The sequence below is a fragment of the Salmo trutta genome, chromosome 26 (genome assembly GCF_901001165.1).
Source record: "Salmo trutta chromosome 26, fSalTru1.1, whole genome shotgun sequence".
NCBI lineage: Eukaryota > Metazoa > Chordata > Actinopteri > Salmoniformes > Salmonidae > Salmo > Salmo trutta.
This window is the reverse complement of record NC_042982.1, coordinates 6184645-6211084: the sequence shown is the minus strand read 5'-3', so window position 1 is coordinate 6211084 and position 26440 is coordinate 6184645. Positions and strand designations below refer to the sequence as shown.

General features: G+C 42.6%; 1 protein-coding gene across 1 annotated transcript; it reads right to left on the bottom strand.

Moving 5' to 3' along the window:
- Positions 1-2918: 2918 nt before the first annotated feature.
- On the bottom strand, positions 2919-25081 carry LOC115162973 (cleft lip and palate transmembrane protein 1 homolog). Its single transcript, XM_029714523.1, has 15 exons — positions 24980-25081; positions 16821-16948; positions 14642-14762; positions 14169-14327; positions 13971-14088; positions 13792-13877; positions 13563-13683; positions 13135-13379; positions 12868-12961; positions 12598-12725; positions 12367-12429; positions 12188-12283; positions 11947-12082; positions 11374-11541; positions 2919-3889 (listed from the first exon to the last, which is right to left on the bottom strand). Exons 1-15 carry the CDS (start codon positions 25022-25024, stop codon positions 3690-3692), a joined length of 1908 nt encoding a protein of 635 aa, XP_029570383.1. The 5' UTR covers positions 25025-25081; the 3' UTR covers positions 2919-3689.
- Between the last annotated feature and the right edge of the window lie 1359 nt (positions 25082-26440).

Here is a 26440-nt window from a genome sequence, read left to right as displayed (position 1 = left end):
CATTGAACAAGCATGGGAAACAGTGTTTAAACCCTTTACAATGAAGAGCTGTGAAGTTATTTAGGATTTTTACAAATTATCTTGGAAAGACAGGGTCCTGAAAAAGGGACGTTTCTTTTTTTGCTAAGTTTATATACCCATTGATTCTTGAAGAATATAATTAGTCTCATGGGTTTAGTTTAACTGTCATGCACCATCAGAACCCAAAATAAGCGTGTTTTACGATGTAAACAATGTACTTGTAAACAAACTCTGTATAGCCTCAAAACATGGTTAAAACCATCATTTTAAGCTCATGGAGTCTGCATCCATAGCCCTGTCTATGAATTTGAGTGGTTACATTTCTCCAGCCCCATCCCTCAGCTGTTTACCAAAGACAGTGGCCCTGCATATTTGTTGCCTGGAGATTGCCCCTTTAATGGTGCTAGGTTAATGAAAAAAATTCTTAAATAGAGTATCACAGTTTGAGCCATAATACCCATAAAACCTGGCGGGTAAACAGGGAAATGGTTCCAATTGTTTTTCCACCATTCATTTTTCCCATAGGGGATTTTAGAAACACTTAAAATAAGGGTTGTGTGGCCTCCCGAGTGGCGCAGCGGTCTAAGGCACTGCATAGCGGTGCTTGAGGCATCACTACAGACCCGGGTTAGATCCCAGGCTGTCACAACTGTCCGTGACCATGAGTCCCACAGGGCGGCGCACAATTAGCCCAGCGCTGTCCGGGTTAGGCCTAGAGGTCGACCGATTATGATTTTTCACCGCCGATACCGATTATTGGAGGACCAGAAAAAGCAGATTCCGATTAATAGTCCGATTTTTATGTAATTATGACAATTACAACAATATTGAATGAACAATTAACACTTATTTTAACACAAATAAAATCAATTTAGTCTCAAATAAATAATGAAACATGTTCAATTTGGTTTAAATAATGCAAAAACAGTGTTGGAGAAGAAAGTAAGTGAAATATGTGCCATGTAAAAAAAAGTTAACGTTTAAGTTCCTTTCTCTGAACGAGACCATATGAAAGCTGGTGGTTCCTTTTAACATGAGTCTTCAATATTCCCAGTTAAGACGTTTTAGGTTGTAGTTATTATAGGAATTATGCCGCGTCGACTATTTCTCTCTATACCATTTGAATTTCATATACCTTTGACTATTGGATGTTCTTATAGGCACTTTAGTATTGCCAGCCAAATCTCGGGAGTTAATAGGCTTGAAGTCATAAATAGCACTGTGCTTCAAGCATTGCTAAGAGCTGCTGGCAAATGCAGTAAAGTGCTGTTTGAATTGATGCTTACGAGCCTGCTGCTGCCTACCACTGCTCAGTCAGACTGCTCTATCAAATCATAGACTTAATTGTAATATAATAAACACACAGAAATACGAGCCTTTGGTCATTAATATGGTCAAATCCGGAAACTATCATTTCGAAAACAAAACGTTTATTATTTCAGTGAAATACGGAACCGTCAGTATTTTATCGAACGGGTGGCAATCCTAAGTCTAAATATTGCTGTTACATTGCACAACCTTCAATGTTACGTCAAAATTATGTAAAATTCAGGCAAATTATTTACGGTCTTTGTTAGGAAGAGATGGTCTTCACACAGTTCGCAACGAGCCAGGCGGCCCAAACTGCTGCATATACCCCGACTCTGCTTGCACTGAACGCGAGAAGTGACAATTTCTCTAGTTAATATCGCCTGCTAACATGCATTTCTTTTAACTAAATATGCAGGTTTAAAAAATGCATACTTCTGTGTATTGATTTTAAGAAAGGCATTGATGTCTATGGTTAGGTACATTTGTGCAACGATTGTGTCATCACCTGTTTGGCGAAGTTGAAGTAGGCTGTGATTCGATAAATTAACAGGCACCGCATTGATTATATGCAACGCAGGACAAGCTAGTTAACCTAGTAATATCATCAACCATGTGTAGTTAACTAGTGATTATGTTAAGATTGATTGTTTTTCATAATATAAGTTTAATGCTAGCTAGCAACTTACCTTGGCTCCTTGCAGCCACAGGTCCTTTTGACGCTGCACTCGCATAACAGGTGGTCAGCCTGCCACGCATTCTCCTCATGAATGGCAATGTATTCGGCCATAATCGGTGTCCAAAAAGGCCGATTACCGATTGTTATGAAAACTTGAAATCGGCCCCTAATTAATCCACCATGCCTCTAATTATCGGTCAACCTCTAGTTTGGCGGGGGCTTTACTTGGCTCATTGTGCTCTAGCGACTCCTTGTGGTGGGCCGGGCGCCTGCAGGCTGACACTGGTCGTCAGTTGAACAGTGTTTCCTCCAACACATCGGTGCGGGTGTTAAGTGCGGTTTGGCGGGTCTTATTCCGGAGGACGCATGACTCGACCTTCGCCTCTACCGAGTTGCAACGATGAGACAAGATCGAAATTGGGGCGAAAAGGGGCTGATGTATAGCGTAGGCTTACCCTGGCATGACGTTTTGATAACCGTTAAAGGATTTTTAAGCCTTGCCATGGATTGCGTATGTGTGCCATTCAGAAGGTAAAGGGGCAAGACAAAAAGTTAAGTGCCTTTGAACGGGTTATGGTAGCATGTGCCAGCCGCATCAGTTTGTGTCAAGAACTGCAACGCTGCTGGGTTTTTCACGCTCAACAGTTTTCCGTGTGTATCAAGAATGGTCCACAACCCAAAGGACATCCAGCCAACTTGACAACTGTGGGATGCATTGGAGTCAGCATTGGCCAGCACCCCTGGTGAATGCTTTCGATACCTTGTAGTATCCATGCCCAGACGAATTGAGGCTATTCTGAGGGCGTTAATGTCTTAGGTGTTCTTAATGTTTTGTAGACTCAAGTGTATGTCAAGGTAGTCCTGCTTGGAGTGTGAATGTAATAGAACAATTAAAAAGTCCAGGCAAAAATACTTAAATCAGCTATTACTAGACATTTTGACATCAGTATTATTAACATTACAACCCGAGATTGTAGTTTCAGAACATACAAAATAAATTCAAGTGACTGAAAAACAGAAATCAAGCCATCATTAATAATATTAATATATTTCTATTAATACCTACAAGGCTGTTTTTTGTTGCTGTTCAAGTTTGGAACATCGACCATTTGTTTAAAATGGAGGGTAGACTGTCTTTCGTGGGTAGTGTTGGACAGGTTGTGCATCTTGGTTCCCTTCACGTCACACTTGGCTCTGGACCCTTCCAGTTTCCTCCAGCACTACTCACCAATTTCCAATTACCCCACCATGAGACATTGCGTTCACACATGGAATGATTAAAAAAAAAAAAGAAATCACAAGAAATCCACAGTCGGAGCAAAGATATGAAAATACGGAGATGTGTACTGCAACCTTCCACCGTCAACTGGACCTCCCACATTCACAACCTGGCCTCCAAATCATTACTGTTACCCAAAATATAAAGAATACAGTACATCACATTTGTTTTACTTCACTTGAACTAAAAAAGAAAAAAAAATACGAAGTCCACATTAATTACGATTCGCTGCAGATCCCCCACACAAAGAAGAGGGAGAGTTAGACAGAAATTTGTAGCGGTGTCCATGACAGAATACAATGACTCCTTTTCTCTGGCAAATTACATTTCACTCTGCCTGGTTTCCACAGGTCCTCTTCGCCCCAGGAGCGAGGGCGAGAAAGGCGGATAAGTTGGTCACGGTTAATCGTTCTTCTTCTCATCCTTTGCTTTTTCTGTTATGGCTGCGACCTCCCCTGCGGCTGCGACCTCCCCTGCGGCTGTGCTGTCCTTGTTAGGGTCCACTCCAGTGGGTTCCGCTCCGCTGGTGCCAAATTCGTTCATCCGGTTGGGATCCACCCTGTAGATCCAGCGCTGGTACAGGTATACAAAGAATACTACGTCTGTGGGAGGGAAACAGAGTTATTACAGTTAACTAACGTTCACCAAGACCCACGGTTTGGTACATATCGCTGTTTCGGGGGTCACGGTTCCGTTTCGGTACAGCGGAAAATGAAATGCTAACAATTACTGTAGTATTGTATGATCATGAATCATATAATACCTGAAGAGAGCACCATCATGAGTACCAACATGTTGCATTTTCATAAATTAAAACAACTACTCAACAACACTAAAATTAAGTGCAATATGCATGTGATATCAATATGTAAACATGGCTCAGACATTGTGCGCTGAGTGTACAAAACATTAAGGACACCTTCCTAATATTGAGTTGCACCCCACCTTTTGCCCTCAGAACAGCCTTAATTCGTCAGGGCATGAACTCTACAAGGTGTCGAAAGCTTTCCACAGAGATGCTGGCCCATGTTGACGCCAATGCTTCCCACAGTTGTGTCAAGTTGGCTGGATGTCCTTTGGGTGGTGGACATTTCTTGATACACACAGGAAACTGTTGAGCATGACAAACCCAGCGGCGCTGCAGTTCTTGATACCGCTACCATAACCTGTTCAAAGGCACTTCAATCTTTATCTTGCCCTCTGAATGGCACAGCTACACAATCCATGTCTCAAGGCTTGAAAATCCTTCTTTAACCTGTCTTCTCCCCTTCATGTAAACCAGGGATGGCCTGCAGACCATTTTGTAGACCCGTGGACCAACTCAGTCTGGGTCTCAACTTACTGTTGAGAGGTAGAATAATAGAATACACAAGGTGCAATTTCCAAATGTGGTTGTGCAACTTAAGTTAGTCTAGCGGCCGGCTAACTAAACTTGTAGTAAGCATGGTCGAATTACTGACCGGGGTGAGGCCCATTGATCATCAGTTAGCATATTAAAACCTCCAAACATTTGCCTCAACCCTATGGCAAAATGTGTAGAACGGCAGGAAATTAGCTGTAAAACTGCCATTTTCTCTCCGCCGCATGGCAAAATTACTAGAATAGCATGAAATGAGTTATAAAAATGGCTAAATCTTCTTTCCACCCCATGGCAAAATGTGTAGAATTGCAGGAAATTAACTTTAAAACGTAATTTCTCTCTTCGCTGTCACGAGGGAGGCAAACGCATCATACCGGCTGTATTTTGAAAGTTGTATCTTAAACGTGATTGCTAACATGCAAAAAAATGTGGGACTATATCAACAATAGACTAACGAAACAAATACCAATAGATGTTTTTGGGGTGAAATGTTTCTTTAAGTAGCTCTCTGTAGGTTTGGAGGTCCATCTGTAGCAGTGATGGGTAACTCCAGTCCTCTGGGCCTGATTGGCGTCACACTTTTACCCCAGCTAACACACCCGACTCCAATAATCAACTAATCATGATCTTCAGTTTAGAATGCAATTAGTTTAATCAGCTGTGTTTGATAGAGATGGAGGAAAGTGTGACACCGGTCCTCGAGGAATGGGGTTGCCCATCCCTGATCTGTAGTAAGCGCAATACATGGTGCATATCCGCGGCTATAAACATACCGCGGCTATAAACATACCGCTCGTTCTTGGAATTTCTTCGGCCCGATCAGAATCCGGTGTAAAGGGCTGCATGAATGCAGAGGGGAGACCAAGTTGTGTTGACGTTTTTTGTGTTTGAGGTGTTGGCAGCTGCATAGGTTATTCTCATCGAGTAGTGGCGATACACTCCTTCTGTCCATTGCTGTTATAATCTACTAGGAAGCCAAAATGTTCCCAAATTGGAGATTAGAATTTTGTTTACAACGTGTGCATAGGCTCTACAGTGGTTGCTCAATTAAAAGTTGAGCGACACTTTGTGGTAGATCATAGATGGTGGCAGATTGTGGTAAATTGCGTCATTCCGTCACACAGTCACAAGGGGGAGTTAGAACGCAATTATGCTTTTGGTTTCTCTCCCGTGAAAAACCTACCAGAAGAATTCTCCGATTACAAACGGGCTTTATTTACCACAGTGTGGAAAGACTGCCAGCCCCGCTATATAAAAGTGAGTTTCTCAAACATGGAGTCCTTCTTTGCTGATGTGAACAACAAACTGAATGAGTCCAGCAATGATATGGACAAAAAAAGGTTTAAGACCTGAGCAATTAAAAAATATATTTTTATGTAATGTTTTTTTTATTTAGGCAATTTTTTATAACCATTTTTTTTTTTTAAACCTTTATTTTAGGCAAGTCAGTTAAGAACAAATTCTTATTTACAATGACGGTGGTGTTGGGGCTGTGCTTTGGCAAAGTGGGTGGGGTTATATCCTGCCTGTTTGGCCCTGTCCTGGGGTATTGTTAGATGGGGCCACAGTGTCTCCTGACCCCTCCTGTCTCAGCCTCCAGTATTTATGCTGCAGTAGTTTATGTCGGGGGGCTAGGGTCAGTCTGTTATATCTGGAGTATTTCTTCTGTCTTATCCGGTGTCCTGTGTGAATTTAAGTATGCTCTCTCTAATTCTCTCTTTCTTTCTCTCTCTCGGAGGACCTGAGCCCTAGGACCATGCCTCAGGACTACCTGGCATGACGACTCCTTGTTGTCCCCAGTTCACCTGGCCGTGCTGCTGCTCCTCCAGTTTCAACTGTTCTGCCTACGGCTATGGAACCCTGACCTGTTCACTGTGATTACTATTATTTGACCATACTGGTCATCTATGAACATTTGAACATCTTGGCCATGTTCTGTTATAATCTCCACCCGGTACAGCCAGAAGAGGACTGGCCACCCCTCATAGCCTGGTTCCTCTCTAGGTTTCGGCCTTTCTAGGGAGTTTTTCCTAGCCACCACGCTACTACACCTGCATTGCTTGCCGTTTGGGGTTTTAGGCTGGGTTTCTGTACAGCACTTTGATATATCAGCTGATGTAAGAAGGGCTATATAAATACATTTGATTTGATATCAATTTCACCTACTGTAGTTGAAAAAAGCTTGCCAAGTTTTCCAATTGTTTTTACTGGTTCCACTTCTGTATTTCATCACTAGGTGGAGACATTGACCATAGTACACCACACCCTGAGTACCAACCTGTATGGTCTACCACACATCTCTCATTAGCACCACCAGCTATCCCTAACTGTCTTCCCCATGACACATTTTTCCATTGTTCCCCTCCAATCAGGGACTGATTTTGAACCTGGAACACCAGGTGTGTGCAATTAATTAATTATCAGGTAGAACAGAAAACCAGCAGGCTCCGAACCTCGTAAGGTAAGAGTTGAGCACCCCTGCCTGTTCACTTTGTGATTATCCACTGGAGGCAGAAACGTCAACATTTTAAACTTTCTTAATAAAACTAATCATTTTTCATCGTCAGTGAGCGTTGCGCCTTTTCCTTTCCAATGATGTTCACACATGTTTAGGTTACACCTCGACTCACGTTGGTTAAGCAATCTCTACTTCTTTCCATAGAATTATCTACCCATAAATAATCTACACCTACATGCATAATTCTCTCTTGACAATGATTTTACATCAGGCCTAATTGACATGGTATGCCTAAAATACCACTAGGCTAATGATCACGTTTTGCTTTTGATTATGTATATCAACCTATGTTATTTCAAGTTATCCATTTGGGGCGCATACAAAAGCGATTTAGAAAGTTGTTGAACGGGAGTTAGGAGTGTGTTGATATAACGGTAATATGATCAAAATTCCTCTTTCAACCGGCATAATACTGTACGATTCATTGAAATGCCTATCAACATATCAGAATAGGTTAAATAAGGTTATGCATGCCAACATATAAAAGTCAAGAATTAAGAGTAGGCAAAGTGATCGTGTCAGGCGAAAATTGTAGTTATCAAATGTTTCACCATTGCAACATTTGATGTACATTCACCTGGGTTGTCTGAAGCATGCTGTAGAGTTCACAGCTGGCAATGCCTCATCTGCGGACCAGGTGTAAATCGTTCGGCAGCCTAACCTATTATTGGGATAGAAAAGAAGCCATCCAAACCTGATGGGCCATCAGCAGGACAATAGGCTTGCTGAGTTGAGTTCTATTTTTAGGGACTTCAAACGTTTGTATAGCCAGGCCTGGAATTTCATGATTTTAGGGTCATGGCCATTCGGCCTTCAATAGCTGCCCAATCTGCCAGGGCACCAACGCCATTAACCAAAATCACCAATTAAATTGATTTGAAAACCAAAGGGGAAAAAAACAGCTATTCTTATGAAAAACACAAGTGTTTGTAAATGTACATAAATAATGAGCGTACATATTAAAGTGTAGATGATAGCCTATGCTTATTGGCTACAACCTGTCCAGACCGATGCTGACATAAGGCGCCTGAGAATGTAGCCAAACTTTAATGAGACTTTTAATTACATATATATAGTGTGGCGTACAGCAGGTCAGCCACCACGGGGACAGAGTCCACACCACGAGGCGATGGCTCCCTCTGCTGGACGTGCCAGTTCTCGACGGGCTCTCCAGCCAGGACTAATTGGGGCTGAATGTGTTTGGTGAGTAATCAAGGACTGATTGCTCACCAGCTGTACGAGTCCCATAAAGCTGCCAGAAGGGCACAAAGAGAGGGACTGGGGGATGAAAGGTGACTTCCGTATAGTTGGAGACGGTGACTGAGGTAAAAGGAGGGAGTTCAGTTTTTGTGCCCGACAGGATACAGCAAGACCCCCGAGCCCAGAAGACGGTATCCCGGAGGGGGAGACCTATCCTTTTCTTTTGATTTATTATTTAAATAAACACCCCTGAAACCGAGCTAATCCTACTCTGTCCGTGTCTGATCTGTGTAAACGTCTTGACCAAACCCCCTGGTCTGCCACAATAGGCTAAACGCCAGTCATGTTTGACAAATATAATGTAGGAACATTATTATCTAATGGCTTGATTCTGTCGACATACTTGAGTCACTGTTCATTCTGATAGAGAAAGGGCCAGTGCCTGTCGCACACTGCAAAACCCACCTTGCCATCGGAGAGGAGGCAGTCAACATGTTAGCCGTCTTCGAATAATCATACCACCGCACTATTTGTGACGTGAATTGAGTATATAGTATGCTTATTGGTCATAGTATGGATATAGTTAGTATGCCCAGATGTCGAGACAAAACCGCGACTCGTCAGTGAAGAGCACTTTTTGCCAGTCCTGTCTGGTCCAGCGACGGTGGGTTTGTGCCCATAGGCGACGTTGTTGCCGGTGATGTCTGGTGAGGACCTGCCTTACAACAGGCCTACAGGCCCTCAGTCCAGCCTCTCTCAGCCTATTGTGGACAATCTGAGCACTGATGGAGGGATTGTGCGTTCCTGGTGTAACTCGGGCAGTTGTTGTTGCCATCCTGTACCTGTACCGCAGGTGTGATGTTCAGATGTACCGATCTTTGCAGCATGCCTAAGGCACGTTCACGCAGATGAGCAGGGACCCTGGGCATCTTTCTTTTGGTGTTTTTCAGAGTCAGTAGAAAGGCCTCTTTAGTGTCCTAAGTTCATAACTGTGACCTTAATTGCCTACCGTCTGTAAGCTGTTAGTGTCTTAACGACCGTCCCACAGGTGCATGTTCATTAATTGTTTATGGTTCATTGAACAAGCATGGGAAACAGTGTTTAAACCCTTTACAATTGAAGATCTGTGAAGTTATTTGGATTTTTACAAATTATCTTTGAAAGACACGGTCCTGAAAAGGGACGTTTATTTTTTTGCTGAGTTTAGTACGTAGTATATTAGTATGGGTATTCGAACACAGCTTTAGACTATTTATGAGGCATGTCTAGCCACGTTCTGACCATAGGAATGTTAAGGGGATTCTTTTATAAACACTTCCTCATATGCAATTGAAACCAGTATTTATTTCTCTCATGTTCTGAACTTTCTTTTGTTGTCCAGCAGCCAAAGACAATTGTTCTAATATTAAACAACCCATGCTTGTTGATGAGTCTGTCTTCCCTATTTCTGAAGGATATTTTCATCCCTGTCATATTTGCGGTGCACTTTTGAGAAGGGTGTTTTCCCGCCAATTGCATTTTGGGACATTTGCGATTATAGCCTACTGCAGTGTGCGCATTGCTGGACTTAAGTGAAGAAATAGTTGATCAAAACTTTAAGCAAACATTGTGATCTGTTGCATCAGCCTAATTGCTTTTAAAACGTTAAAAAAAATAATGTATGTACAGTGGTTGTGTTCATTTGGGATCTATTGCGTCCCACAACTGTCTCAGAGTATGTTTGGAATATTTCTCTCGCACAGAAGGACAAGCTGATCAATAGAGGTCAACTTGTCTACTATAGATTGAGATACGCTAGTGTTTTTTTTGCTGTTCGTTAGGCCTACTCATCTTGTTGGCTGACGAAAAGTAAATGTGGACAGCGTTAACATTTTCAATATGAGCCTCCAAATTAAATAAGGATGCGCTCCGATGCATCCGTCTGTCTTGTGGCCTCACTCAAAGCTTCGATGCCTGTGAGAAGGACCCCAATCACGTGATGGGCATTGGCTAATAAGAATTAAGATATCTGGCGATTGGTAGCAGGGAATTCATGAACTTAAATTCAGACCATTTGGAACACAACAAATACAATAGTAGTACAGCCCAGATTACAAACAGTCCCATTCCACCGTGATTGCAATTGCTTTAGCCAACATGTTGCAGTTCATTTATTGTTTAATTATTCAAGGCTCCTTTTTAAACTTATTTTTATAAATAAAATGCTTGAACGAAATTATCAGACCAAAAGATAACAGTTCACCTGACAAAACTAAAGTTTGAAATGTCTAACTCAATATCACAGACCTGATTTTCCCTAATAAAAATGCATCAACCCCCATACAAAATGTAAATGTATTATAATCCACATCATAATCAAAGCCACCTTATAATAGGGCATGATGTACAGTATATACTGTATATCCAATGGAAAGTAGTATACAGTATTTGTTCATCAGCGTCTCTGTTTTCGTTAATGAAATAATGACAAAGACTAGACGGCGTAGATATGCTCAGACGCCCTCTGGTGGTTCAAATGAGCATTAACGGCCAACACTGCGACTCACTGACACGTTTCCCAGCATACCGTTTACTGTAATGCAACTTTTTAAATGATGAACCACTGTAGTCGTTATAACGGAACAGCCTGAAATTAGTTTGTTTTTTTCCAGCGCCGGTGTACTCAAGAGGCATACAACGCCGCGTATGCATAGCCTACAGCCGATGACGTGGATGTCGATGAAGGCAGCCCCCCCCTGCACCTCTCTGATTCAGAGGGGTTGGGTAAAATGCGGTAGACACATTTCAGTTGAATGCATTCAGTTGTACAACTGACTAGGTATCCCCCTTTCCCTACAAGCCTAGTGTTTTTATTTTGTAATTAATTTTTTTTATACATTCTTTTGGGCCCACAGTGCGGCCCGTGTACCGTTAAAACACCTAAGGGAACTAGGGTTTTTTAATATCAACGAGATAGTCATTGCAGTGAGTGAGTGAGTGGTGAGTGATAACAGTGAGTGATAACGTACCGTCTCTGAGACATCCTATCCTGTACATCATGGGCATCTTGATGACAAAGGCGAACAGGTCGTCGATGAAGGTGTTCAGTGCCTTGTAGGTGAGCATCCTCCATGGGAGGTGGGCCACAGACTTCATCTTATAGTTGATGAACAGCTGTGGCGTCATCGTGATGAAACCTGAGCCAACCACAAAGCAGACGCATCAGATCATAGAAACAATAATGAGCAGCGTCACTTAGTCCGTCTCCGACATCGTCATTTAGGGTCGAATATCGCTTAGAATGTCAATGAATTTTAAAAAGTCATTTTAGGAGAGAATGACAAGGACAGACTATCAATAAAGCTAGACTGGCTGCTAGGACAGACTGTCAAAAAGGATTAGACTATGTAAATGAGGATTAAGACGGAATAGACTGCCACTTGTCCTGGACTGCCCAACAGATATTTAGCGATGTGATCATCACAGCATAAAAAACCAGGGAGGAAAGGATGATTTTCCAAGACCAGAAAACTAGGAATTCCTGATAAAAATCAGACAATAAAATATATCACACTTCTGAACAATGACCACCAGTGACTCACCAAAGGTTAACAAGAAGCCATAGAGCATGCCCAGTACGAACGAGTACCAGCCTTTGTGCTCTTGGTACAACACACTGTAGACGGCGTAGCACCCGAACAGAGGGTACAGCAGCCATGACAGGTACTTGAAGGCCATCTGCGCAGAGGGAAGAGGACAGGACAAAAAAACATCAGTACGAGATTTTCCATGCGAGCGGTAAATGAAGATAGTATGTGGTGCCGCGTTGACACGTTTCCTTACGTCGTCGAAGACTTTGGTGGAGGACTGCACGTACGTTGACTTGTCTTTTATTGATAAGCGTGGGAGGATCCCAAACAATTTGTTCTCTCTGTCCAACTGGGGAGAGACCCATCTGGATTAGTTAACGGGGATTCATTTTTGCAACCAAAACGCATTGAAATACCCGTCCTCCATCTCACCTTGACGTCCATGACCTTGGTGATCTTCCAGAAGTCGATGAGCAGGCCGATGAACACGCTGACCTGGATGTTATGGAACACAAGATAGGGATTAGTAAAGGGACCACTCTGCTATAGTACAATGGTCATGAATGACATGCATACAGAACCTGCCGTGATGAGTGACATTACAAAGGGTCCGGTGACAAGTCTTTATTTAATCCTTTTTGAAATAAATGAAATCCCACTGACCTGCACCACGAAGTTGGTCTCATTGTCCAGGATGTAGAGCAGCACCACCAGGGACTGGAACACCCCAAAGATGATGGAGCGCACAGAGAGACCCTCCATAGACTGCCTGCTGTTCCAGAACTGGATGTCTGACACACACACACACACAGACAGACCGAGAGAGCGACGAGTATAGAAACAACATTCTTCCACACCGTAGAATACATACAATCCAAAAGTGGTCTGCTAATAGGCAGTTAAGCTGTGGAAACAGAAGCACGGTGAGCTCACCATTCTTAAATGCCAGGAACTCGAAGATGCTGTGTACAATGGAGACTACGATAGTCACGCCCAGGAGGTACGGATTGGTTTCCAGCAGGGCCACCTACAGAGACAACACAGTTCCTTAGCAATTGTTACCAGGGAAACAACATGGAGTCTAGACTCCGGGACCAGTCTGATTCTAAGATGTGCTACATTGGAGGAGCAAAAGCAAAACCGAGATCTATATCTCCTCTATTTACACCCTGCCCCGGCCTATGACCTCTAACCCCTGACCTTGACAGAGTCCTGGTCCTCATCAGACTGCTCGTAGGTGTCCTCTGGCAGGAAGTTCCATGGTGAGCGGGCGTTCTGGGCAGCGTAGAGCTGCCAGCGCCACAGGGACAGCGGGCAGTAGGACAGGCGCAGAGGCAGCGACTGCAGGGTCTCATTGATGGGGTAGTAGTCTTTCTGTAGGTTCCAGTAGTCGTTGAAGTAGACAATAGGATAGTAATCGCCGCTCACCGCGTCAAACTTCACATCTGTAGGGTTGGGAAGGGTAAAAATAATGGGTTGAGAAAATGAGATAGCCAGAATAGAGCAGTAACTAAAAGGTATTTCACCTTTAGTTTGATTTTTGTAAAGAAGCAGTAGATCTCAACCCTCCTAGTACATGCTCTGGTATAACCCGCTGAGAAGTGTGAGAATAGGTGGGTAGAGCTTACGTTGGTCCAGTGGAGGGGGGACCGAGCCCTTGACCCAGGCTGTATGGTCGTCCACCATGTTGATGGTGAGGTTGGGGTGCCAGTGGGAGATGATCTCCACTGGGCCGTGACTCTCCGCTCGCTGGGGGGGAATGGGAGAAGAGGAACGGCAGTCAATCAATACTGTGTGGACTGGGTCTACTGACTGAAAAAGGAATGGGGTCTATGAATCATGGTAAACACAGCTGACCTTGATCATCTCCGGGTCGGTCTCGGTCTCCCCCGTCAGCAGGTTCTTAGTCTTCACGAACTTCCTGCGCTTGAACTTGTTCAGCACTGAAAGAGTCAAAGAGGAAAACATGAGTCAAACCACTTAAATACTAGTTTGAAAAGGTGCACCAGAGTAGGGGGTGTGTGTCAGTTACTTACTTCGCGTGGCATGGACTGTCGCTAGCCGACGATACTGGCCCTTGCGTTTGGGGTCTGGGTGGAATCCGGTCTTCGTGAAATACACGTGGATGTAGAGAGAACCATTCATTTGAACCTTCTGTAGCACATAGAATCAGAGAGAGATTAGAAAATGGAAATCCACCTCTTACATCCCCCTCCCCAGTCTCCCCCCCTCACCTCTTGGATGTCCAGATCCAGTGAGTGCTCATAGCAGCCGTCCCCCTCTTCTCCAGTGTTCCAGTCTCCGTAGACCAGGTCTCTATGGAACCAGAACAGGGACTGTGTGTCGTTGAAGTCAGAGAACACCTCGTCCTGGGAGATGTACACATACAGGTCCTGAGGACAGAAGGAAAAACAGGTTAACATTTATTTCCATTTTCCTTCATGTTCTCCTATTGATTTTCCCATATGGTACTACTTTGGGTGGTTGTTTGCTGTGGCACTGCTCCTTTGTCCGGCAGTGTGCACTAAATTACTGAGCGCAAGTCAACAAGCGAGCCAGGACCAAGCTTGTCAACGGACACCAGTTGTTCACCCAGAGAACCTACACTGAGCAGCAGGCACAGACCAAAGGTCAACCAGGAAGTCAATACAGTCACATGACCTGGGGTTAATTGCTTATGCAGAACGGTGCGAAAAGGCTGGCGTACCATGAGGCTTTCCTTGGGGAAAAGGTTTCTGCTGGGTAAAAGCGGTGCCCCTGCTGGGGTACTGGGGTCTGGCGTAGAGGACCTGCGGAACCAGCTGCTGATGGCCCAGATGACAAAGATCCTGCAGAGGATGAGGACAAGGGAAGAGAAAGTCAGCATTGTCTAATAGAAACCAATTCAACATTTAGAAAAATCCCTGTACACTACACATTTTACTAAGTGGGATGCTTGGGATAGAAAGATAATTATACTTCTATGATTGAGACCACCCAACTGACATTACCCCATCGATGTTTAAATTTAAACCAGTTAAGGAAAGGGTTAATGTTAGGTAAAAGTTAGAGTAGTACCGACGATCACAGTTAGCATCTACCGTAAAGTATGTATGTATGTATGTATGTATGTATGTATGTATGTATGTATGTATGTATGTATGGTCTTGTATCCCATCGAGCTACCACTGTCAGGCTCACAACAACGGGGACTTCTTCCAAGTTTGACATCTTGTTTTGAGCTTCAAGTATCAGTTGACTGAAATACTCTAGGGGAATGTGTTGCAACAATACGAAACTCTCACACCGTACTGCTTCTATGATAGGACCCAACTCTCCTGATACTCATTAATGCGCCTTAATGTCGTTCTAATCCCTCGCTGGCCCAAGCACTCTGTTTCTGTCTCCACTCACGAGAATACCAGCAGAGTGTAGAGGGATTCCAATAAGTTGAGAACATTTATTATCATCTAGTAAATACTGAAAGTTAAACAAAATCACACCTTTAAGACAAGACTCCTCCGAGATTAATTTACTTAAATGCTGCTGGTGTGCATGACTTGAATGAAGGTCTTTAGTCATTGTATCAACAACCAAGGTTGCCTCCCTATCCCTTTAAACCCTGTGTCTTGAAGTGTGAACTGGTTTCCCTCTAATGAGTGCAATTTGTCTCTGGCAACAATCCCCTGATATGACACCACAATACAAAGCCTGCATTTGAATCTATTAGGCACTGTAAATTAATTGACTGCGGGTCAGTAGAGCTGTAATGGGACTGAGCTCCACCCTGATTCTAACAGACCTAAAGTAGCAGACCACTCTAGGTGAATGTGGCAGTTTGGAGTGGGAGAAGGCCATTATCCCAGTCAAATTAGGGCATACTACTTAACCTCACTTGGGTAGGGGGCAGCATTCGGAATTTTTGATGAAAAGTGTGCCCAAAGTAAACTGCCTGCTACTCAGGCCCAGAAGCTAGGATATGCATATAATTGGTAGATTTGGATAGAAAACACTAAAGTTTCCAAAACTGTTAAAATAATGTCTGTGAGTATAACAGAACTGATATGGCAGGCGAAAACCTGAGGAAAATACATCCAGGAAGTGCTATTATTTTGAAACAGCTGTTTTTCCATTGAAAGCCTATCCACCATACAAAGACTTATGACGCAGTTCACGATCCCTATGGCTTCCACAACATGTGGCCAGTCTTTAGGCATTGTTTCAGGCTTTTACTCTGAAAAATGAGGGAGAAACACCACTTTCAATGAGAGGACAGTGGAAATTTCCAGACATGAGTCCTGCGCGTGACCGGGAGCGTGCCTTTCTTGTTTTTCCTTTTCTATTGATGAAGCTATTGTCCGGTTGAAATATGATCGATTATTTATGACAAAAACAACCCGAGGATTGATTATAAACATTGTTTGACATGTTTCTATGAACTTTTATAGTACTTTTTTGATTTTTCGTCTGTCTGCTGTGACCGCGCTTTGTTCCAATGGATAACTGAACAAAACATAATACATTATACATTTTATCGCTATTTCTGACTTTTGTTACTCCTCTACTTGGCTGGTTACTGTTTGTAATGATTTGTCAGCTGGGCGCTGTTCTCAGATAATCGCATGGTTTGCTTTCGCCATAAAGCCTTTTTGAAATCTGACACCGTGGTTGGATTAACAAGAAGTTAATCTTTAAACCGATGTATAACACTTGTATGTTTCATGAATTTCTATAATGGGTATTTCTGTTTTTGAATTTGGCGCTCTGCAATTTCACTGGATGTTGGCCAGGTGGGACGGTAAGCGTCCCACACCCCGTAGAGAGGTTAAAAACACATCCCACATTCAAGTAAACAGGGGCTGTCTATTGTTTTCATATCAGTGTGCGTGTGTACATCTCTCACCCACCTGAAGAGGACTCCTTTTATGACCGACCATGCATTGGGTGGTGGAGCCGGCTGTTGCTGTGCAGGGTCCCCAGCAGCAGTCTGTACAGCCTGGCCATCCACGGCTGCAACAGCTCCATTGCTGCTCACCTACACACACACAAATAGATCAATCAGGGAATCCTAAAATAGGTTGCCTTCCACTAGCTAATTATAGACTAAAAAGATACAGGTTTTTCCATCAAACTGGCTTGTTACGGAGGAAAAGCTGTGCCTGATGACATAGCATAGTGCAAATAAATAGCACATTTTCCGCATAAGTTTCCATGTACTGAATAAAAAAACTGAAGTTCAATGGGATTCCATTGCATTTCCATTGGTTGTCACAAAAACTGTTGCTATTAATAGCAAACTTGCCCAATCTTGTCTTGGTGGATGCCCTCTAGACAACAGTTCACTGATAAAGGAGAGTGTAGGTTGCAAAAAATTAATAAAAAAAATAAAAAACACAATCCATTTCACTAGCTAGGTGACAGATTTTCATGCGAATATTCTAAACTCTGCCTCAACAAAATATGTGCATTTCCCCACCAGCGACATTTCCATCAAACTGACTAGTTTTGGACAAAAGTCTGTGCGTGATGACATAGTACACATGACTTTTGCTGTTCAATTCCCATGTACTGTCTAAAAAAATACAAGTTAAATGAGTTTCCATCACGTTTTCAACTAAATGTTGTTATATAGTGAATGTGCCCAATCTGGTATTGGCAGGTGTGCTCTAGCCAACCGCTCACAGATACAGTGTGTGTATAGCCTACATAGCGAGATTTCAAAAATATCAAAACGGCAGCCAAGCATCAACCATCATGTCACCAGAATAAGACCCTCGATATTTATCGAAAAGGAGCATCAAGCTTATCACCTTGCACTTTCACCACCCTGTGAAGTTCATCAATTGATTTAATCTGTAGCTGAATAAAATGCATGGTTTTCCGAGTCGTAGTGGAACGACCACATCATTGCGTGACTCCAAGTTTACTTTGATATCCACCTCCATTTATTGCATAAAACATTTTACCGACACAAAAAGATCCCACAATGTTGAACGAACAAATTGCCTGTTGTAGGGATGCAAAATGTCGGTCAATTTTGCTGCCGACTAACTGATCCTCATTAACCGGTCAACATTTTTTCCAAACAGTAAAATGACGTGACCGACATAAAATAATAACAGAGATCTTCATATAATGACAAGACGCTTAGTCTCAGCCCTAACAAAGGAAGTCGTCCCAAGGTGGGAAGCCAGGCGACAAGCAAAATAAGCACATAGATACGTATTGGGAAACCTATTGCGTAGCCTCTTCCTCTCAGATACCATGCATGCATACAAGGACTGGACATTTTTCATCAACAATAGCATGCCTGTCGTCTTAGTCAAAAGGCTATAGCCTATTCCTGAACATGCAACTCCTGTAACGAAGCCAGCTAATAAAACGTCATTTTAAAAACATTTGCCAAAAAACAAGTCGCGGGAATTGGGAAAACACTGTTCTAAACAGCACACCTAAAGCCAGTAGTTCCATGTGACATAGATGACATTTAAGTGTGTTAACCCTCACAAGGTAGCCAGCCCAGACATCCCTAGCCGTGTCCTCAGAGCATGCGCAGACCAGCTGGCTGGAGTGTTTACAGACATATTCAATCTCTCCCTATCCCAGTCTGCTGTCCCCACATACTTCAAAATGTCCACCATTGCCTTCTTGGGTACAGGAACAAAGGTAACTGAACTAAATGACAATCGGCCCGTAGTACTCACTTTTGTCATCATGAAGTGCTTTGAGAGACTAGTCAAGGATCATATCACCTCTAGCTTACCTGACACCCTAGATCCACTTCAATTTGCTTACCGCCCCAATAGATCTACAGATGATCCAATCGCCATCGCACTGCCCTATCCCATCTGGACAAGAGGAATACCTACGTAAGAATATTGTTCATTGACTATAGCTCAGCTTTCAACACCATAGTACCCTCCAAGCTCATCACTAAGCTTGGGGCCTTGGGTCTGAACCAAACACTGTGAAACAGGGTCCTGAACTTCCACTTCGCTGATCCTCAACACAGGGGCCCCACAAGGGTGTGTTCAGCCCCCTCCTTTACTCCCTGTTCACTTATGACTGCGTGGCCACGCACGCCTCCATCTCAATCATCAAGTTTGCTGACGACACAACAGTGGTAGGCCTGATTACCAACAATGACGAGACAGCCTTCCATGGAGGAGGTGAGGGTCCTGGGAGGGTGGTGCCAGTAAAATAACATCTCATCCAACTTCAACAAAACAAAGAAGCTGATCATGGACTTAATGAAACAGCAGAGGAAGGACACCCCTATCCACATCGACGGGACCACAGTGGAGAAGGTGGAAAGCTTCCAGGTCCTTGGCACACACATCACTGACAAACTGAAATGGTCCACCCAGACAGAGAGTGTTGTGAAGGTGCAACAGCGCCAAAAGTTGGCTTAACAACTAAAACCCTCAAACTTTTACAGATGCACAATTGAGAGCATCCTGTCATGTTGTATCACTGCCTGGTATGGCAACTGCACCGCCCTCAACCGCAGGGCTCTCCAGAAGGTGGTGCGGTCTGCCCAATGCATCACCGGGGCCAAACTACCTGCCCCCCAGGACACCTACAGCACCCGATGTCAAAGGAAGGCCAAAAATATCATCAAGGACAACAACCACCCGAGCCACTGCCTGTTCACCCCAGAAGGCGAGGTCAGTACAGGTGCATCAAAGCTGGGAACCAGAGACTGAAAAACAACTTCTATCTTCAGGCCATCAGGCTTAAATAGCCATCACTAGCCGGCTACCATCTGGTTACTCAACCCTGCACCTTAGAGGCTGCTGCCCTATATACATAGACTTGAAATCACTGGCCACTTAAATAACTGGAACAAGTCACTTTAATAAACGTTTACAAATGTTGCATTACTCATCTCATATGTATATACTGTATTCTATTCTACTTTATTTTAGTCTATGCCGCTCCGACATTGCTTGTCCAAATATTGCTATATTCTTAACTCCATTCCTTTAAATGTGTGTGTATTGTTGTGAAATTGTTAAATATTACTGCACTGTTGGAGCTAGAAACACAAGCATTTCACTACACCCGCAATACCATCTGCTAAACATGTGCATGTGACCAATAAAATTAGATTTGATGAAAATCTCCATTAGAAACTTAGAGGGGGAATCTAATAGCAACAGCTAGGATGAGTTTCTAACAGGACTAGGATTGTGACTTTGGCTTCTGGACAACAAAAGAAAGTTGATATGAAAACCAATAGAACAGGAGACATTTTCATTAATGGCATGAGGAAGTCTATACAAAATAATTGCCCCCACGTTTCTATGAATGGATTTTCGCAAGGCTACTTTGAAGTAAGGTAAGACATGACTCAATAAAGTAAAACATTGAGGTTTCAAACAACTATACGACCGGACGCTCATTTAGAGTTGTTATTTGTTAAGCAATTACTGTGCTTACAAAAGCACATTTCACTTCAGTACAGGCTTTTTGAGGAGCTATTCTCCTGCACTGTGTGTGACAGGTGATAGGATATTCCGCTTCGCAAACTAGCCCCCGTATGCTGTGCATGTGTGATAAAAAAAATATATGTATTTTCGATTTTGTCATGCACACGCACCAATTTAATTCCAATCAATTATGCAAATGCACCTATAGACCGACAAGCATTACCGGACACATGTATTTTAGGCGGCTAACCTTTTTATGGTTAACATCCGTAGTCTGTCGGCATTTATAAAATTGTAACAAAACTTCCCGTTTCCATTACAGCTGTCATGATTTTACTCACATAAAAACTGTAGATGGAAATGTGGTTAGACAAAAATGTTTTACCTGTATCTGGCGTATTTTGTTCTGTCGACAGTAGAACGAGAGCAAGACAAATGAGAAGACCCAACACCGGTGACTGGAAGTGTCACTTTGGGGTTATCCAGTCTGGGACTCATTTCAAGAATCTCCAATGAATTAGGTGAGTCACTTACCTAATCTTGGTTCACCGAAAGTCATCAGTTCTTTCGAAATGTTTAAATGTGTAATTTCCATATACAGACACACCCTATGCGTTTTAATAAAATCAACTATATGCATTGAGCTTACGGTTTGATGAAATAAGACTAATGACTCAAGAGAGCGCCAGAGATCTAGATAACCAGAAGAAGAAAAACCTGACCCAACTATTCTCCTCCTGCTGGCTTTTGCAGATTTTGACTTTACTCTCCTGAAGTTGCCGGTAACAGGCTACACAAAGACTCGGCAACCTTATGTGGAATGCCAATTTATTTGACCATTTATACCGATCTGTGCGCCAGTTATGGTTTTCATAAGCACATTTGTGAAACAGTTAAATTTTATTTATAATAACGTCTTCTCAAAATCATTGTCATTTGGTTAATCAAAATTCTATCCACTTGTTTTTCACAAGTGTAGGATAGGTTGTGCACTCTGCAAACAATGTGTCCACTCCGACAATGATAACGGGAAGACTGGAATAATGAATACATTAACAGATATTTATGTAACCAAATAAACAAACATTGTAGATTTGAAATGATAGGAATTAACAGTAAATGTACTACTGGTGATATATGTAATGGGGAAAAGATATTCACTAACAAACAATTCACTGAAGTTATGAAACAATGAATGTGCACAAACTGGCGGGAGAGCGGCCATTCTGGAGAGAAGTATTGTGCATCTGGACGCAAGGTCAATACAACATTTTCATTGGCCATGCAGCATTTATTGTGAAACGGCCTCAGCACAGGTCAGGGCATTCATACCTCTTGCGCTTCGTGGAGCAGTGGACAGCTGTTGACAAGGAAGTGAGTGAGTTTTCTACAGGATGTACCGTTCCCACCTACCGTCAACCAATCATGTCAACGCCGAGTTATACAGAACCCTCCTCATTGTTACAAAATTTGAGAGGCGCATGGCAATGCGGTACGGAGATCGATTTGGCCTCTGGAGGCTCCACAATTGCTTCACACCCTCCATATGGAACATCCGACCACATTTTCAGATCAAGCAAAAGTTGGCTTTTAGTCTAGGCCTCCGCAATGGATTAGTTCACTGAGATGGGAGCAAATATATACACTACCGGTCAAAAGTTTAAGAACACCTACTCATTCAAGGGTTTTTATTTTTACTATTTTCTACATTGTAGAATAATAGTGACTCAATCAATCAAATGTATTTATAAAGCCCTTCTTACATCAGCTGATGTCACAAAGTGCTGTACAGAAACCCAGCCTAAAACCCCAAACAGCAAGCAATGCAGGTGTAGAAGCACGGTAGCTAGGAAAAACTCCCTAGAAAGGCCAGAACCTAGGAAGAAACCTAGAGAGGAACCAGGCTATGAGGGGTGGCCAGTCCTCTTCTGGCTGTGCCGGGTGGAGATAATAACAGAACATGGCCAAGATGTTCAAATGTTCATAAATGACCAGCAGGGTCAAATAATAATAATCACAGTGGTTGTCGAGGGTGCAACAGGTCAGGAGTAAATGTCAGTTGGCTTTTCATAGCATCTCTATCTCCACTGAAGACAACAAAACTATGAAAAAACACATATGGAATCATGTAGTAACCTATGAAGTGTAAAAGAAATCAAAATATATTTTAGATTTGAAATTCTTCAAATAGCCACCATTTGCACACTCTTGGCATTCTCTCAACCACCTGGAAAGGTTTTCCAACAGTCTTGGAGTTCCCACATATGCTGAGAACTTGTTGGCTGGTTTTCCTTCACTCTGCGGTCTGACTCAACCCTAACCACCTCAATTTGGTTGAGGTCGGGGATTGAGGAGGCCAGGTCATCTGAAGCAGCAAATCATTACAACTCACATTTTCAACTGGGGTTACATTTAACGTACTCATTAAATTCTGCCAATTGGACGCAGACTACAAGCGTTCAAAACCACCAACAAGACAGCCCTTATATGTCAATCTTTCATGGGGGAATCAGAAGAGAGCTGCTGCCATGGCTCCTATAGCATTCCTCATTGGTGAGATGAGTGACAGTATCTGAGATAGGACCAAACTGGTTCCTATGAGAGAGGCAGACACTCCCAGTTATAATCCATTTCATTAGGGCTGTCCCCGACAAAAATAAAATCTTGGTTGACCGAAAGTCGTCTGTTCTTTCGACCAATCGATTGGTCTACATTTAGACACACCCCATGTGTTTTAATAAAATCAACTATAGCTTTGCCTGTTGCTTGAAGCAAACTGTTTGATGAAATAAGACACAAATGACTCAGGGAGCCAGAGACCAAGATTACCAGAAAAAAAAAACATTAATTGGGAGGAGGATGTCAGGTCAGGTTAACATCCCTAGTCTGTTAGCATTCAAAAAATGGAACGCTGTCGTGATTTTACTCACATTTAAAATGTGGATGGAAATGCGGCTAGACAAATTTGCCAATGTCTGGCGTATTTTGTTCTGTCGACAGTAGAACATTTTAACCAAAAATGTGCAGTTTCCATGATCACTATAAGAAAAGATCATTGATTTACCAGCAAAACATGTTTTTCTACCTAAGCATAACCATGTCAGGTGTAAATTAGTACACATTTTTCCTCTGCCTAAACCAAAATTGTCACACAGGTAAATGTTCCTCAAATTTGCAAAAGGAACTCATGGAGCTTGGACATTAAGTGGCTAGCTAGTTAGCTAATAACTAACCAGCAGATCCGACCCACTTGCTTACAGTTGAACTTGGGTCAGACAGGCTTCCTGTGTAGTTTAGCTGGCGTCTCAGGGATAGCCACAGCAGCCATTATGGAAAGGCAATTCCGTTGAACAAGAGCTGATTGTCTGAATCTGCAATTCCAAAATGGCTAATGTGGCTTCTGCTACCTACCATGAGGATGAAATGGGCAGTTTTCCAAAAAAACGAAATCTGGGACACTCAAATGAATATGATATGTTAAGGCAAAAATGAAAAGGGTGGTTGGTCGGGGTGGATGGATGGGCACATAATAAGAATGTCTAGCAAGTTCTCATCATGGACAACTTCAGCATTTTAGCGAATTGCAACTTAAACAACTTCGCAAGTACTTAGTATGTTACCTTAACCCTTCTAGATAACGCCGACGTTAGCCGCCTAGCTAGAATTCATAACAAATTCTTAACATATCATGCGAAATGGGTGACAGACATCCACAAATTAATACATACCATACATGGTCACATATCATACTAAATGGAGTGTCTCGGATTTACATACAGAATAATACGAAACGCTTTGAGACCAGTTTAGGAAAAACTATTTGTCATTCAATCTTCTCGGTGTATAATGCGATAATTCAACACATTTCTCATCCCTGGATTGAGGTACAGTAGGTTTCCAACCCATATTTTGCGCCAACTCCGCTGTGTCTTAATCTACACAGGAAGCCTGTCTGACCCAAATGCAGTTGTAAACAAGCACGTCGGATCTGCTTGTTAGCTAATAACAAGATGTAACATCCATAACTAGCTAACTACCCCAAATCTAGAAAGCACATCGAGCTGTGATCGGGCTGTGATTCGTTTCGCACCCAGTCAATAATGATAGGCAGCAGACTAGTCTAGTCAGGCAAGGAAAAACGTTAGTCCATTGAAGAAAGCCGTGAGATTAAGGTTGTTTGACAAATTAATCTGCTAACGTGAGATAGCTACATACGCCGACCAAATAGCATTGTCAGTCTAGTTAGCCACTTGTAGCTAACTAGTTAGCCAGCTAATAATAACTCGCTAACGTTAACTAGTTTAAAGCCGGCTAACCCAATAATATACCGTCATGACGTGTATCTGTTTCCCCAAGTACAGACCTCATTATTTTGTTTAGAAATATGTTTGTCAACCGTTCTGTTGGTGTATCAGAAAATAACAGCTACCTTGCAAGATGCTGTAATAAACGCATCGTGAAAGGCAGGGGGTCGTTTTTAAACCGACCGGCATTGACAACGTCAGAGGCTCGTGTGAAGTGATCACACTTCAATAACAGTATCTACAGTGCCACTCACTCCTCTCGAGTTAACCACGTGTCGCTATTAGTACAGTCACAAATTGAAGACAGTCATACAATTTCATTCATTTTACCTCGCCGTTGGTTTGCGGAGAAGCTTCGGTCTCCTGCGACGCCATCTTCGCCGTCTCTGTCGCACACTGGCAATGAAATCGCAGTCCTCGCGTGAGCTCAGATTGGTACGTCAACGTGACGTTTTTTGTAAAGCAGCAAGTCATCCCATGTTGGTCTATTTTCAGCAATCCCTATTTTAAACAATAGAGACCACGTCGTGTTATATCTGCCACATTCTCTTTACTGTATTTGTGCCCGTTGTAAATCAGTGGTCTTACACTTCTGTAAAAATACTTAAGTACTACTTACGAAGTTTTTGGAGTATCCTTACCATTTATTTTTTTTGCCAACGTTTACATTTACTTCACGACCTTCCTAAAAAAAAGTTTTACACCATACGTTTTCCTGACACCCAAAAGTACAGGAAAATGGTCCAATTCACGCACTTGTCAAAAGAACATCCCTGGTCATCCCGACTGACTCACTAAACACAAATGTAAATTATGTATGTGTGTCCCTGGCTTCAATAAATAAATAAAAACAAGAACATTGTGCCATCTGTTTTTGAAATGATTTATACTTTTACCTACATTTCAAACCAAATACTTTTACTCAAGTATTTTACTGGGTGACTTTCAGCCATTTTCTATTAATCTTTACTTTCACTAAAGTATGACAATTGAGTATTTTTTCCACCACTGACCATATTCCTTCCCTGTCAGGAGTTCACTGTCCCACTGCAACCTGACAGTTTCGGGATAAGTGTGATGACCATTATCTTTAACCCCTGCCTAGACATCTCTTTTCACCATGCATGATGCACTTCATTTCTGTCCTGCTAATGGTGAATTAGAGTAAGAATCGGTCAAATACACCTTGATCATCACATCTGCTGGTAATACTACTTTTTATTGTGCACAAGATACCATTACACTTCGTCACATCAACACCTTTGAGATTTCATAAAAACAGATTGCACATCTTGAACTCCTCAGGCCCTGTTAGTTGCTGACAAAGTCCGGGGAAAAACACAATTCAATAAAAAAGGAACGAATGAATCAATTGCTTTTGTGTTCACATTTCCTCTTCCAAAACTCACTCAACCAGGAGTGACACAACAAATGACAGATCACATGAGTAAAACTGTTAGAAGTGGCGATGAGGATTAGTACAATGAAGCTCAGTAGAAGCGCAGATAAGACGTGATATCCACATGGAAAGTCCACTGTCGCCAGCTGGGCAGTCGGTCTGAACTGTATGCTGCCAATGTGCACAACTGATGTTCTGACATTCAAATCTTATTGGTCACATACACATGGTTAGCAAATGTTAATGCGAGTGTAGCGAAATGCCTGTGCTTCTAGTTACGACTGTGCAGTAATATCTAACAAATCCACAATAACTACCTAATACACACAAATCTAAAGGGATGGAATAAGAATATGTACGTATAGTATATGGATGAGCAATGACCACGCGGT